Source organism: Rhizophagus irregularis, chromosome 25 (genome assembly GCF_026210795.1).
Source record: "Rhizophagus irregularis chromosome 25, complete sequence".
Taxonomy (NCBI): Eukaryota; Fungi; Glomeromycota; class Glomeromycetes; order Glomerales; family Glomeraceae; genus Rhizophagus; species Rhizophagus irregularis.
Window position 1 is genome coordinate 2315739 of NC_089453.1, and position 13655 is coordinate 2329393.

The 13655-nt window shown below is 23.5% G+C and overlaps 3 protein-coding genes across 3 annotated transcripts; 2 read left to right on the plus strand and 1 right to left on the minus strand.

Annotated features, from left to right (window-relative positions):
- Positions 1-68: 68 nt before the first annotated feature.
- Positions 69-1693, minus strand: OCT59_016963 (uncharacterized protein; the record flags this gene model as incomplete). The annotated part of the gene is made up of 5 exons (XM_025319396.2): positions 69-71; positions 143-639; positions 711-834; positions 919-1289; positions 1354-1693. The coding sequence occupies 5 exons, from the start codon at positions 1691-1693 to the stop codon at positions 69-71; spliced, it is 1335 nt and encodes a 444-aa protein (XP_025173948.2).
- Positions 1694-5898: 4205 nt separating this feature from the next.
- Positions 5899-7359, plus strand: OCT59_016964 (uncharacterized protein; the record flags this gene model as incomplete). The annotated part of the gene is made up of 1 exon (XM_025326891.2): positions 5899-7359. The coding sequence occupies one exon, from the start codon at positions 5899-5901 to the stop codon at positions 7357-7359; it is 1461 nt and encodes a 486-aa protein (XP_025173947.2).
- Positions 7360-9571: 2212 nt separating this feature from the next.
- OCT59_016965 (uncharacterized protein) lies at positions 9572-10557 on the plus strand (the record flags this gene model as incomplete). The annotated part of the gene is made up of 8 exons (XM_066146044.1): positions 9572-9713; positions 9815-9826; positions 9914-9955; positions 10028-10060; positions 10150-10203; positions 10295-10339; positions 10406-10474; positions 10547-10557. 8 exons carry the CDS (start codon positions 9572-9574, stop codon positions 10555-10557), a joined length of 408 nt encoding a protein of 135 aa, XP_066003772.1.
- Positions 10558-13655: the final 3098 nt, after the last annotated feature.

The window sequence follows — 13655 nt, forward strand, 5'->3', positions numbered from 1 at the left end:
TGTTATCGTATCTATAATCTTCGAAATTCATAAAATAAAAATAGTTTAAAGAAATAGATTTGTTATTTTCACTAAAAGTATAAATAAGAATACCAAATGTTGTCAATATAACAATATCATTATTATTAAATAATGAGCTCACAATTAGTCTATGATTGGAATATTTAGATTTATAAGGATGATTTTCAATTCTTGTGCTAATTAATTCCCATTCAGTATTAATTTTTTTGAAAACTTCTAGTCTAATTTTGTCATCATCAGAATATATATATATTTCCCATTTAATTAAATTTTCAACTGATTCAGTTAATTTATTTGTATAATCACTAATTGCTGTGGCATTTTGAAATAATGTAGATACAGTATTCATATATGGATTAATTGAATGAACATTTAAGTGATTGTAAGTTTGCTTGTCATCATCATCATATTCAATAACTTTAGTTTTTGACATATTTTCGTAAAATTCAGATTTCCAAACACGTTCATTTAGAATTCCATTTGTTGGTTCAGTTTCATTACGCCAATTTTTGTATTTACTATTCCAGCAATAATTGATTTCTTTATCTGATGTATAATAGATTAAAGAAGGTAAAAGAAATAAACCAGTACGATTCATAAAATTATAAAGTTGAATATCTAAATTAAAAAAATAGTGATTAATATGAGTAATAATTGAAGTATAAATAAAATTTATTAAAAATGGTTACCATCATTTATATCCAAAGAAGCAATAGAAATTCCCAATTCGATTGAATAAACTATGATTATATCATTGACTTTTAAAATATTAAACTTTTCATTACTGAATATTCCGATATTTCTTATTTTAATCTAAAAAATAGTAAATAATATTTAATATATTTAATTATAATTTAACATCAATTGGTTTGAAAATAATTTTATAATATTTATTACCTTCTTACTATTAACAAATATTTTTACACTTTTTTCAGTATTAATATTCCATTCATAAATGTAATCATTTTCATATGAAAACAGGTAAACTTTATCATATTTTGATATACTAATTATTTCATAATAATAAGGTAACCTGTAAAATCTCTTACATTCCCATTTGTTATTTTTAGTTTGTGTGGAATAAATCCAAATAATATCATGTTCTTCAGAAGTACTATTATTTCCAACTACACCACATAAAATAAATTCACCTTTTAAATTAAAGGTACAATTATAATAATAAATTGTATGATAATCATTTTTTGTATTTAAATCTAATGCAATTTTTTTATCTTTATTATTCATATCGATTATACCGAATATACCGTCTAAAAAAAAATATTAAAATAAATATCAATTACCATAAGTTTATAATTACATAATATTACTTACCATTTGTATCAATATAAGCAAGTTTCTTATCATCAGAAACACTTAAACTTTCGATTTCATATTTCTTATCTTCATTAATTTTAACAGTTTGATGAAATTTAAGTCGAACCTTATCTATATCTTCAACATTCCAACCGACAATTGAACTATCTTTTTCACTATAAGTAATAAGGTAGGTTTCTTTTGGTGATATTTCTATCATAGTAATAGGTTTACCATTATGTAGTTCATTATCGAAGGTAAATATTTTAACATCATAATTTTTATCAACATCGATTTTATCAACTTCGATTTCGATTTTGTTAGCATCATCGTTAATTTTTACTGAAGTATCATCCATTTGGTAATTGCTTATAAATATATAATTTATTACCAAAGAAATTATTTTTTTTTATGTCGTCCATTTGCGATTATATACTTTTTTTTTATTTGAACACGTGTAAATATGCATGGTTGTATGTAAAATTCTCCTCTTACATAAAAAAAATTTTTTTTTATTGTGAAAGCCTAATTGAGCTTTTTTACTTGAAACACACGTATAAATATGCATGGCTGTACGTAAATTTCGCCTCTTATATAAAAAAAGAAAATATTTTTTATTATAAAAAGTTAATTGAGCTTTTTTATTTTGTAACGCATGTATAAATATGCATGGCTGTACGTAATATTTCCTATTATATGAAAAAAAAATTTTTTTTTTTTATTGTAAAGAGTTAATTAAGATTTTTTATTTTGAAACACACGCCTCTTGCATAAAAAATGAAATTTTTTTTTTATTATAAAAAGTTAATTGAGCTTTTTTATTTTTAAATATGCATGGCTGTACGTAATATTTTCCTATTGCATGAAAAAAAAAAAATTTTTTTTATTGTGAAGAGTTAATTGAGCTATTTTATTTTGTAACACATGTATAAATACTGTATGCATGACTGTACGTAAAATTTTGTCTCCTGCATAAAAAAATCTTTTTTTTTTTTTTATTATGAAAAGTTAAATGAGCAATGATCAACTTTCAACATATTTTCTAAATTAAGAACTAGTAATACCCATCCTATAACAAAGACTTTTATAACCGGAAATAAATATTTAGCGTTTATCCGATATATAAATATTTTTTTTTTTGAAAAAAAAAATATCTAGATCAGATTAGTATAATTGTGTAATAATGTCCCGATAAAGTTAATACCTTATTTACCTTTTGCAGTATAGCGGCTAATAACATATATAAAAAAAAATTTTAACCGTTGTAAAACTACGCCCGTAGTAAACTACGTTGCCACCGCAGTTAGGGATGGCAACGGTCGGTCATGGTCGGTCATCGGTCGGTCATAACCGGTCAAGAACCTTTGACCGACCGACCGACCGTTTGACCGACCATTTGACCGACTGGTTAACCGATCCTGAAACCGTTTGCGAAACATTTTTTTATTAAATTACGTTTCGCAAACGTTTTCAGGATCGGTTAAACGGTCGGTCAAACGGTCGGTTAACCGGTCGGTCAGACCGGTCGGTCAAACGGTCGGTCAGAGGTCTTTGACCGACCGATATTGGTCACGGTCATGACCGGTCATAACCGGTTAATGACCGTGACCGTTGCCATCCCTAACCGCAGTTATAACAAAATAATACTTTATTTAATAAAAATATAATCCGAATAACAAATAATATAGTGCTTGGTTATTAAAAAATTCCTTTTTTCTAAAATAATAGTATCAATTTCCCTTTTATAAGAAATGATTTTCATCAAAATATTTTTTCTGTGTTTTTGTTTTAATGAATTAATGTTTCCCATTTTTAATTCTTCCAATTTTTCCTATTATTAGTAAACCTTTTTGTTTTTATCACTAATAGTTCGAATTTAACGTCTTCCGCCTTTTCGTAATATCAACTTTTTAAAAATTCCTTTTTTGACCTTCAAACTTATGCCCTTATTTAGAAATTCCCCGAACATAGTTCCCTGTTCTATATCTAAAAATAACTCATTACAAAAATGACACGAACATAATCTTACATCATACTTAAACGTCATAGTTTAACATCAATTGCGGACGTCACTAAAATTAAAATATAATACTGCGTCCCATAATTAAAGAATTTACTACATAAAAAAGTGACCTTATTTTATGTTATTACATATAATAATAATGCATAGATTCTCTATTATTTTATATATTAAATTGTTCGCTTTTAAACCAGAACCCTTTATTTTTATTATTAAACTATCGTCATTATAAAATAAAATAAAAAATTAAAACATTTTTAACATTTTTTATTAACATAATTCTGGATATAGGTATAAAAAAACAACTCAACTATGACTCCCATTTGTCGATGTTAATCACATAAAAAGATGCAATTATATTGTGGAATTTCACACTCAACGAATACAGGAGCCTCGCATGAGGTGAATTATGCACAATAGAAGGATTATTGCCAGGAAAAGGGTGGAAACAGTCACAAGATGGATTAAAAGCGTTCACACCATTGCAACATTTAAAGAGGTTTGCAGACTATTGAAATGTCTTATTTGGAGCGGCAAAATCTGTTCATTAATATTAGGAGTAACCGCTGGCGTATTAATCACATGAGGTACTAGGGATTATTGCCATTCTTGTTTGTAGTTCTCATATCTCTACCCCAAACATTGAAATTTAGAAAGTTTTGAAAATTTGCCATAACATGAAGATGAATGGTGAGTTTCTTCTAGGATTTTTTTTTTTTTGATTGTACAGTAACTTTCGGAAGTTTTTAATCTGATTTGCTGTACTTTTACGCACTCACAAATAAGATATTAATTTTTCAAAAAGTTGGAGGATCTTCTTGATGTTATGATGCAAGGGAGACAATTGCGCCTGGTTGTTGATTACCAATTAAAGAGATAAAAAATAAATATATAATATAAAATAAATATATAATATAATATAATATAATATAATATAATATAATTAATTAAAAATATAATAACGATAAATTAAATTTATGTAAATGCCGTTCTATATTTTCTTTTGTTAAATATTAAGCATATGCTAAATATTTTTTTTTTTACGATCTTTTTTACGAGTCTTTTTATAAGAAATTTTTTATAATATATTACGATACAGTTAAACTATTATTTACAATATTATTTTATAATAATTTGTAACCGAAAAGTATAAGAGTTTATTCTAAAAAAGCACATAACGTATTTATAATTAGAATATCATACAAGAAGAGATCATAAAATAATTTAAAAAACATTGTTAATTTGTTACTTGCTTTATAAAAGTACTATTTAAAAATGTGGCCATTAAATTTTAAAGTCTAATACTCACTAATTTAGTAAGTACCCTTAATTTAGTTATAAAAAATCGTCATTCTATTAATTATTAATTTGGAAAAAAAATAAAAAATAAAAAAAATTAAATAAAACAAAAACAAGTAAATACTTGTATTCACATAAAGTATTAACAAAAAACAACTATATTTTATTAAAACGATATTTTATCACCGGTTTCAAACAAATGTAGCCTGAAATCAGATTACTGGGAGGGTCTCAAATCATCCTTTTTTAAATTTTTTTTTTTTTAAAAAAAACTCTTTTTATTTATTATTTATAAAACTTCAATAATTTTTTTTTTTAAGAAAAATAAAATGAATAATTCACAACAAAAGTTTTTAACATAGTGAACCTTTCTCCTTAATTTATAAGATTCAATGTCTCAATACAATCAAATCTTAAATAAGCTCTACCACATGCGTTGCAAAAGCACATCATATTCCTACACGCGAACGCAACTAACGTTTCAAACTATGTCTTCACAGACTACTAACCTCGTTCATCTTACTCTTAGAGTCTTTTCTATCGAACAATAAATGACTTTTGTCATTATTTGTTAATTGTAAAGAAATTCTTACAGTAAAATCACATGTTTATTAAAAGATCATAACACTCAATCTAATAAACAGAAACGATCGATACCCGATTTTATCAAATATCATGCGAAATTATTTTTCCCTTTGATGATTAATCGTTTAAATAAAACTTTTCTCAAAATTGAGCTTCAACAAGATGTAGAAAAGAACAATAGCATTATTTGTTTCTATGTAAATAGGTAACGGTATCATGAAAAGTTCTTTTACAATTAAAAAAAAAAGTCATAGAATATGATAGTAAAATGGAAAGAATTTATTTGCGCAGATGCCTGAGCCACGGCAGTCACGTGAAGTCGGGAAGTGGCAATGTTTTATCATAAAGAGCTAATGTTACTAGTAAAGTTTTGAATATTATCATATTAAAAATGTTTAAGTAAAAGTTAAAAATTTCCTATTTAATATATAGATTTTGTAAAATTAATAAGTCTAGTGGCCGATAATCTTCAGAACGTCAGAAAAAAAAGTATTCATTGATCAACTGATCTTTATTGATGTAAATATAATGTCGATCATCATGTTACATGATGTCCAATTATATTCAAGAATTACGAAATATTTGTCGCACAACTCTATTCATGAATATAAAACAGGACGTACGGGATTTTTTTTTTTTAAAAAAAAAATAAAAAAAAAATGTCAAAACTCAACGAAGACGTACTTTTTTTAATATTTAAAGAATTAAAGCATGATAAAAAATCACTTTATTCATGTCTTTTTGTTAATAGAACTTGGTGTGAAATAGTGGTGCCCATTTTATGGGAAAATCCTGGTCAATATCACGGTTATAATAGTTCAATGAGTAAATTATTTAAGTCAATAATTTTACATTTATCGGAAGAATCAAGAGATACTTTAGGAATTGATAATAGTATTACAGAAACATATAAACGTCCTTTATTTAATTACATTGATTACTGGAAGTATTTAGATATATCTTTTATAGAAAATTTAATTTTTGGAAGAAGAATTATTAAAAATTCCAGCACGTCTGTTATAAAAAACGAAATATTAAAGTTATTTATTAATAAAAATAGAAATACAAAATTTATTCATCTTTTTATCCAAGATAAATATAAAAAATATTATGATTATCAATTACATCATATTTCAGGGGCTGAACATTGCTTTTCAAATCTTGAATCCTTTTACTGCCAAGGTGATGTTGATCAAAATGTTATGAAAGGATTGGCTAAAATATGCAAATCGATTAAAAAATTTAGATTTGAATATGTTTCTTGCTGTGCCGATATTTCTGGAATCATTAAATTAATTGAAGTACAAAAAAGACTAAATGATGTTGATTTCACTGATGATTACTACAATAATGGATTAAATACTAATAAATCATTTTACAAGTCTCTTGAAGAATCTTTGATTAGACACGCTGAAACTGTCCATTATTTGAGAATGGATTGGAAACCTATTACAAGACTTCTTTCATATCTTCCAAACTTATTAAGTTTAGAATTTAATATAACTCATACTAAATGCTGGGATGAGTTAGATTATTTAAACGATTTATCATTACCTAATTTAAAAATTTTAAAGACTCATCGAGCTCCATCTAAAAGTTTAGTAAATTTAATTGAAAGTACAAAAGGGCATCTTACTGAAATTGATATAACTTATAATGATATTGATAATGAAAGGCTTATTCAAGCAATATATCAAAATTGTCCAAATCTTAGATATCTTAAAATATCATTAATGAATAATACTAATTCACTTATTTCAGAATTTGAAAATTTATTAATTAATTGTAAATTATTAAGTGAATTAATTATTGAAATATATGATAGATATATTAATGTATTTAGTTGGGATAAATTGTTTATTATATTAGCTAAGTCTGCACCAATTGGTTTATTTAAATTTAAGTTTCATTCCAAGAGATTTGAATTGGAAGATTTTAAATTATTTTTTGACAATTGGAAAAATAGGAATCCTATACTGTTAACAATAGGTTACAATCCTTTTTCTATTAGCTTGAAAGAATATCATCAATTAGTAGATTTATTTGAAAAATATAAAGTGAAAGAGATAATTAAAAAATTCTTCATTAGTTGTCTTTTTGAAGAATTTGAATGGAATTAAAAAAAAATGCTTGATTTAGATTTTTCAATTGAACTTACTTTATGATGTATTTATTTATTATTTTTTATAAAAATGGTTATCTATATATACCAATAAACTTTTATGATGAAATATCTAAATAATATGTCTTGCCGTTCCATATAAATAATTTAATTGTGTAACATGAAAACCCGTGACATACTTGCGCCTGATCTATTCCTTATTTATTATAGCACTAAATCGTTACGTAATCATTTCATTTCATTCAAACTTTTTTTTTTTATTGAACCATATATAATATATTTTTATTTAAACTTATATTTGCGATCCATTCATTACACCTTAAAAAAAAAATAATAATAATTATAATTTTACAGAAATTCTTCTCTTAGATATGACTTTTTTTAGTAGAAATAATAAATTGAATAGTTTCTTATAATCTTTCATGTTCATTATTCGCCACGTTGTTTATTTAAAATAAATTCAATTGAAAATAACTAAATTGACTTTTCATCAATCATGTTTTTATTGATTTTTTTTAATAAGATTTAAAAATAATAATAAATTAATAATTTTGTTTATTAAATTATTTGAATATTAATCAATAATCAAGGATACTATCTATTCATTAGGTATGACAATCAAATTTGTTAAACATAAATTGTATTCGCTGAAAAAAATAAAAAAAATAAAAAAAAAGTAAATTTTTAATTTTAAATTATCATACTAAATATAGAAAGTACAATAATAAATGGTTCTTTTTTTGGTTATGAGGCGTAAAATATTACGCCTCAAGGTCACAAAATTTATGTGGCGTAACATGAAGTTTGATCAACAATTTGCATTTTACTAATTTATCTTGGAGTAACGAACTTAAAATAATTATTTCTTTCTTTCTTATAGATTGCATTATGTCCACTCTTCGATACGAGTTAATTTATGCAACAAATAATAGAGCAGCAACATTAACAGATACTAATATTTACAATGATATACACAAACAATTTGAATTTAGAAAACAAACAGTCCTTGCTGATAAAATTCTTACAAATGATGAAAAAACTTATGCAATAAGAAAATTAGTTGAAAATTATGATCGAGATAAAGTTATTTTTAATTCAGGAACAACAAGAATTTGTAAAAATTGTAACCAAGAATGTTTAGCTACATTACATTGTGAATATTGTGTTCGAAATTATTTACAAGAAAATTTTCCAAATTGGACATCTGGGAATGATGATATTGATAATTTAATACAGAAATGTCAAATGGAATCACTTGGGCCAAAGGATATAGTTGAATGGATTCCATATAGTAATTTAGAAAATATTAAATATTTAACAAAAGGTGGATTCTCGGAAATATATACAGCAGATTGGATTAATGGACATTATGAAGAATGGGATTCTGAAAAAAAACAATTAGAAAGACATGAAAATTTCGAAGTAATATTAAAAAAATTAGAAAATGTTGAAAGTGCAAATCAAAGTTGGTTTGAAGAGGTTTGTATTATTGTATTCTATATTTCATAAAATTGTTGTAATTTTTTGTATTAGCACTAGTATTTTTACAAATTATTGTCTTTTAGGCTAAATCACATTTAACTATAAGTAATAAATGGCCAGTTGTTGTTCGATGTTATGGTTTAACACAAAATCCATCAAATGGAAATTATATGCTTGTAGTGGCGAGTATGGAAATAGATTTAAGAAAATATTTACAACAAAATCATAATCAACTTACATGGAAAAAGAGAATTAATATTACTTATGAAATAATTCTTGCACTTTATTATATTCATAAAGAGAAAGCAATTCATAGAGATTTACATTCCGGAAATATACTATATTCACAATCTAATGATTATTGGTATATTAGTGATCTTGGATTTTGTGGACCTGCTGATAAATCTTCAACAAGTATATATGGAAATCTTCCTTACATAGCACCCGAAGTTATTGTTGGAAGAGAATATACTTTTGCATCTGATATTTATAGTATTGCAATTCTTATGTGGGAAATTTCATCTGGACAACCACCATTTATAAATTATGAACATGGAAATGATATTGTAATGAATATTATTAACGGTATAAGGCCAAAAATTGTGCCAGGAACTCCATTAGAATATAAAAATTTAATGAAAGAATGTTGGGATGCTGATCCACTAAAAAGACCTGACGCTTATGCACTTGCAATTAAAGTGAATGAACTTAATTTATATTATCAAAATATGACAGATGATGAATTATTCAAATCAGAAATGGATAATTTAGAAATGAATAAAGTAGAAGAAAATTATACGAGTGGCAGATTATTTACAAGTAAAATTCACAACTTTGGAAATCTACCTGAACCAAGAAATGCAACAGAAGGTATAAGTGTATAATATTTATTAATGAATGTATTTATTTTAAAATATATTATTAATACTATAATATTATCTTTTTTGAATTTATATTATAACTGATAATAGAAGAACAAGAAGGTATAACCGTATAAATAGTAATTTCTATAATTTTTTATAATAATCCAGTTTTTAAAATACTTAATACTTTAATTTTACTACTAATAGTATTTCATAGTAAATTGTATGATTTTAACATTCCTAACAATAGTAAGTACTGTATTTAATGTTATAGCGTTGAAGTATTATATATAAATGTTTAACAATTAATATTTGTTTTAGTTAACGATTTTAATGGATCAAATAAGCAGTATAGTAAGAAATTATTAATAAATATTTTAAAGGTGATTTGTTTGAAATAATAGATTAAATATTTAAATCTATTTCTATGTTCTTAATTTTAGGTGATAGTGAAAAATTACCCAAAGAATTTATAAATTTGCAAATAAATTCAAATAGTAAGTAAATAAGTGAAATAAAATATTCATTGTATCAGTTTCATTTATTAAATAACGTGACTTTTATTTTAAAAATAATATGACGATAAAGAAATAATTCAACAACAAATGAAGAGGAAAGATATTGATATTGATGGTAAGCAAAAAAAAGTATTTTGTCAATATAAAATTTTATTTTAATTTAATTATTTATTTCTTACAGATGAAGACGAAGTATATAATGATCCAAATCTTCATTCAGAAGAACAAGATGAACTAGAAATTCCAGATGGTAAGTTCTTAAAATATAAAGTAGAAATTAAATTTCTTTATAAAGCAAATAATTAATTTTTTTTAACTTTAGATGGATTTTGAAACATTTAATAATGTGTTTTTTTTTTATATTTTTAAATTATCATCATTTATTTATTTATTTTTTTTATCTTGGATTATTTAAACACTAAGACCAGAGTAGTAAATGTTTTACAAAATTCTTAGTTTGTAATTTAAATAATTTTAATAAATTTATCCAAATTATTATATGACCTCATGAAAGTATAACAAGATATTGTGCACACGTTCTACATTAAAAAATTTGTTTTTAATTTTTTACAAGAGGTAATTCCATAAAATTTATTATGTATTTGTCATGATCAATATATACTAATAGAATATATAATTCTCATAATAATTAATAAAAAATTTTTATTGTAAATTACTTGATGCATCAAAATTCTTTTTCTTTCATAAAAATAGGAATTTCAATTTGCTCAAACAGCCAACAGCCTTAAGGTTAAGCTGTGAACTTAAACGTACTAGTACTCATCTAAATAAATTTTTAAAGATTTAAGAAAAATTATATGAAAATTTTGATGCCTAAATTTTCACTTAATGTTGCATCATAATTATACAGTTTTCTTTTTCTCCATATATTACTAATTTAGAACTTAATTCTTTTTGATTTAAAATTTCATTTAATTTTGCGGAATAATCAATTTTTCTACTTATATAACAAGATAATGTATGATTTTTAGTAATAGGCTCATTATCTAAAAAATCAAATTAATAAAATTAGATAGAAATAATAAAATAATTACTACGAATTAATAAATTATTCATTCATTGAAGATTAACTTACCAGGAAAGAGTATTCTTCCAATATTCCACTTTTGATAATAATCCAAACCAACAAGCAAGAATTTCAACCAATTCACCAGTTGGCGGTCTTTTATTAGGATCGGAATCCCAACATCTTTTCATTAATCTTATATACTGGCAATGTACCTTCAACAATTCTCGGTCTTAATCTTCACAAATATCTAAAGAAAGGTCAAGAAAAAAAATAAATAAATAAAGGAAAAAAATGCACCTGCCCCGATCAGTGATTTTATCCTGATCCGAACTTAAAAATCATATAAAAAACTATTAATATAGATTATAAAGAAAAAATATAAGAAAATTTCAGTTTGTTTTATAAAAAAAAAGGAATTATAAAAGACATTAATAAAGAAATAAAAAATTACAAAAAAATAATTATATAAAATTTAAACCCATGGCCTTTTTCCTTTTCTACTAAAGCTTTGTTGTCTTTCTTTACATAATCTTTTTTTTTGTTATTCCGGCATCTCGACTTCAAACATTTCTTGAAGTATTATTATATCATTAGACATATTATGCATTTTATTTAGGGGAGAATCAATACATTATTTACTTTCACATGAAATAGGTATGGAAAAAGTAATATAAATTTTCTTTTTATTAACTGTTAACATTAATAATAATTATTAACAATAAAAAAAGGACAACATTAAAATAGATATTAATTATATACTAATTATTAATAAAAATATTAATTTTCAATTTAGACACATAAATTATTGATTCTATTTTTTTGGCTGGATATGTTTTTTCATTTTTACTAAGTAAAGAAATATATTTATTTTAACTAAAAAATCATACAAAATATATTTATTCAAATAAAGAACGAAAAAAGTTAGTAAAAAAAAATAATTAGGAAAACAATAATGGCTTAGACGCTAATTATATTTAAAAAAGTTAATCTTTTATAACATTCTTTACTACATGAAAATTTTAGTAAATTTATAATAATTTTTATTTTTATAAACTGCTTATTTTTCTTTTAGTTGGGCCATTTCAGCTTAATTATCAGCCGGACGCAATTAGTTGGGAAATTTCAGCTTCTTTATCTTTAATTATTAGCTGGACTTGTGCTATTACAAGTACAATCTTTATATATTTAGTTTCGTATTATATCTGCAACTTTAGACAATATGATTAGTAAATTTAATTGTCAGGCCAGTAATTATTGATGTCCCATAACTGTAAGTAAACAACAAAACCATAACTGCTACACTATATAATATCGGAATGATTTAAATAATACCCTATAATTTATTGGACAATTTAATGCTTTGAAAAATTCAATATATGTAATATTAGACATACAATTTATCGTACATTATGTATTTAGTAAAATACATGACATATTAAAATACTAATTTTTTTTTTAATAAAGCAACTAAAAAGTTTACAAATTGAAAATATATTTTTGGAGATAAATATAAAAAATTAATAATTTCATTTGTTACTAATTTAGAAAAGCATAAATTCTTTTGTATATATACTCTAATTATAAATAAATTACTTATATATTATTATACTATTTTAAAATTTCAATATTGAATTAATTTAAATTGCATAAATAACTAATAAGTTTTTTTTATAAAATCATAAACATCAATAACCAAGTCATTATAATTTAGAACTTGAATATCATGCAATTGAAATTCCTTTACTTTATCTTTCAAAGAATACAAATCTTCATCTTGTCTATGAAATAAATATAAATCTAAAATAGCTAAATATTTAACTCTTGTCTTTTTTATTATATATTCTTTTATATAAGGTAAAATATCTTCACTTTCATCATTTTCATATTTGTATTTATTTAACTAATTATTTTATATTCTATTTATTAATCTTAATACCTGACAGAATATATTTTGTTTTATTTACGTTAAAAACTAAGATATCTAGTGTTTAAAACAAAAAAAAAAAGTAAAATATTCATTATTTTTATTATTATTGTTATAACTTACCCATTAAATTAATAATTAGCTTTTGCAATAGTATAAAATTTTTGAACTTACTGCAAATACAGTGTGGGACAAAAAAAATAGGAATTTTATTTTTGATCATTAACGTTCAATTATAATAAAAAAAAATCGTGAAATTTACTGTATTTTTAAAGCTTTAAATCAGCTTATTTTATTAAAAAAAATTTAGTATTATACACATTCGCCATTATTTCAATAATTAACTTACAACATCGTCTAATTGACTTTAAAATATCGATTAGAACGATTTTTAGAGTATTTTGGCATTTCTCCACCATAAATTCTTCCAAAGAATTAAAAACTTTTTGTATTTGCTTCACTGCCTTATTTTTTGTG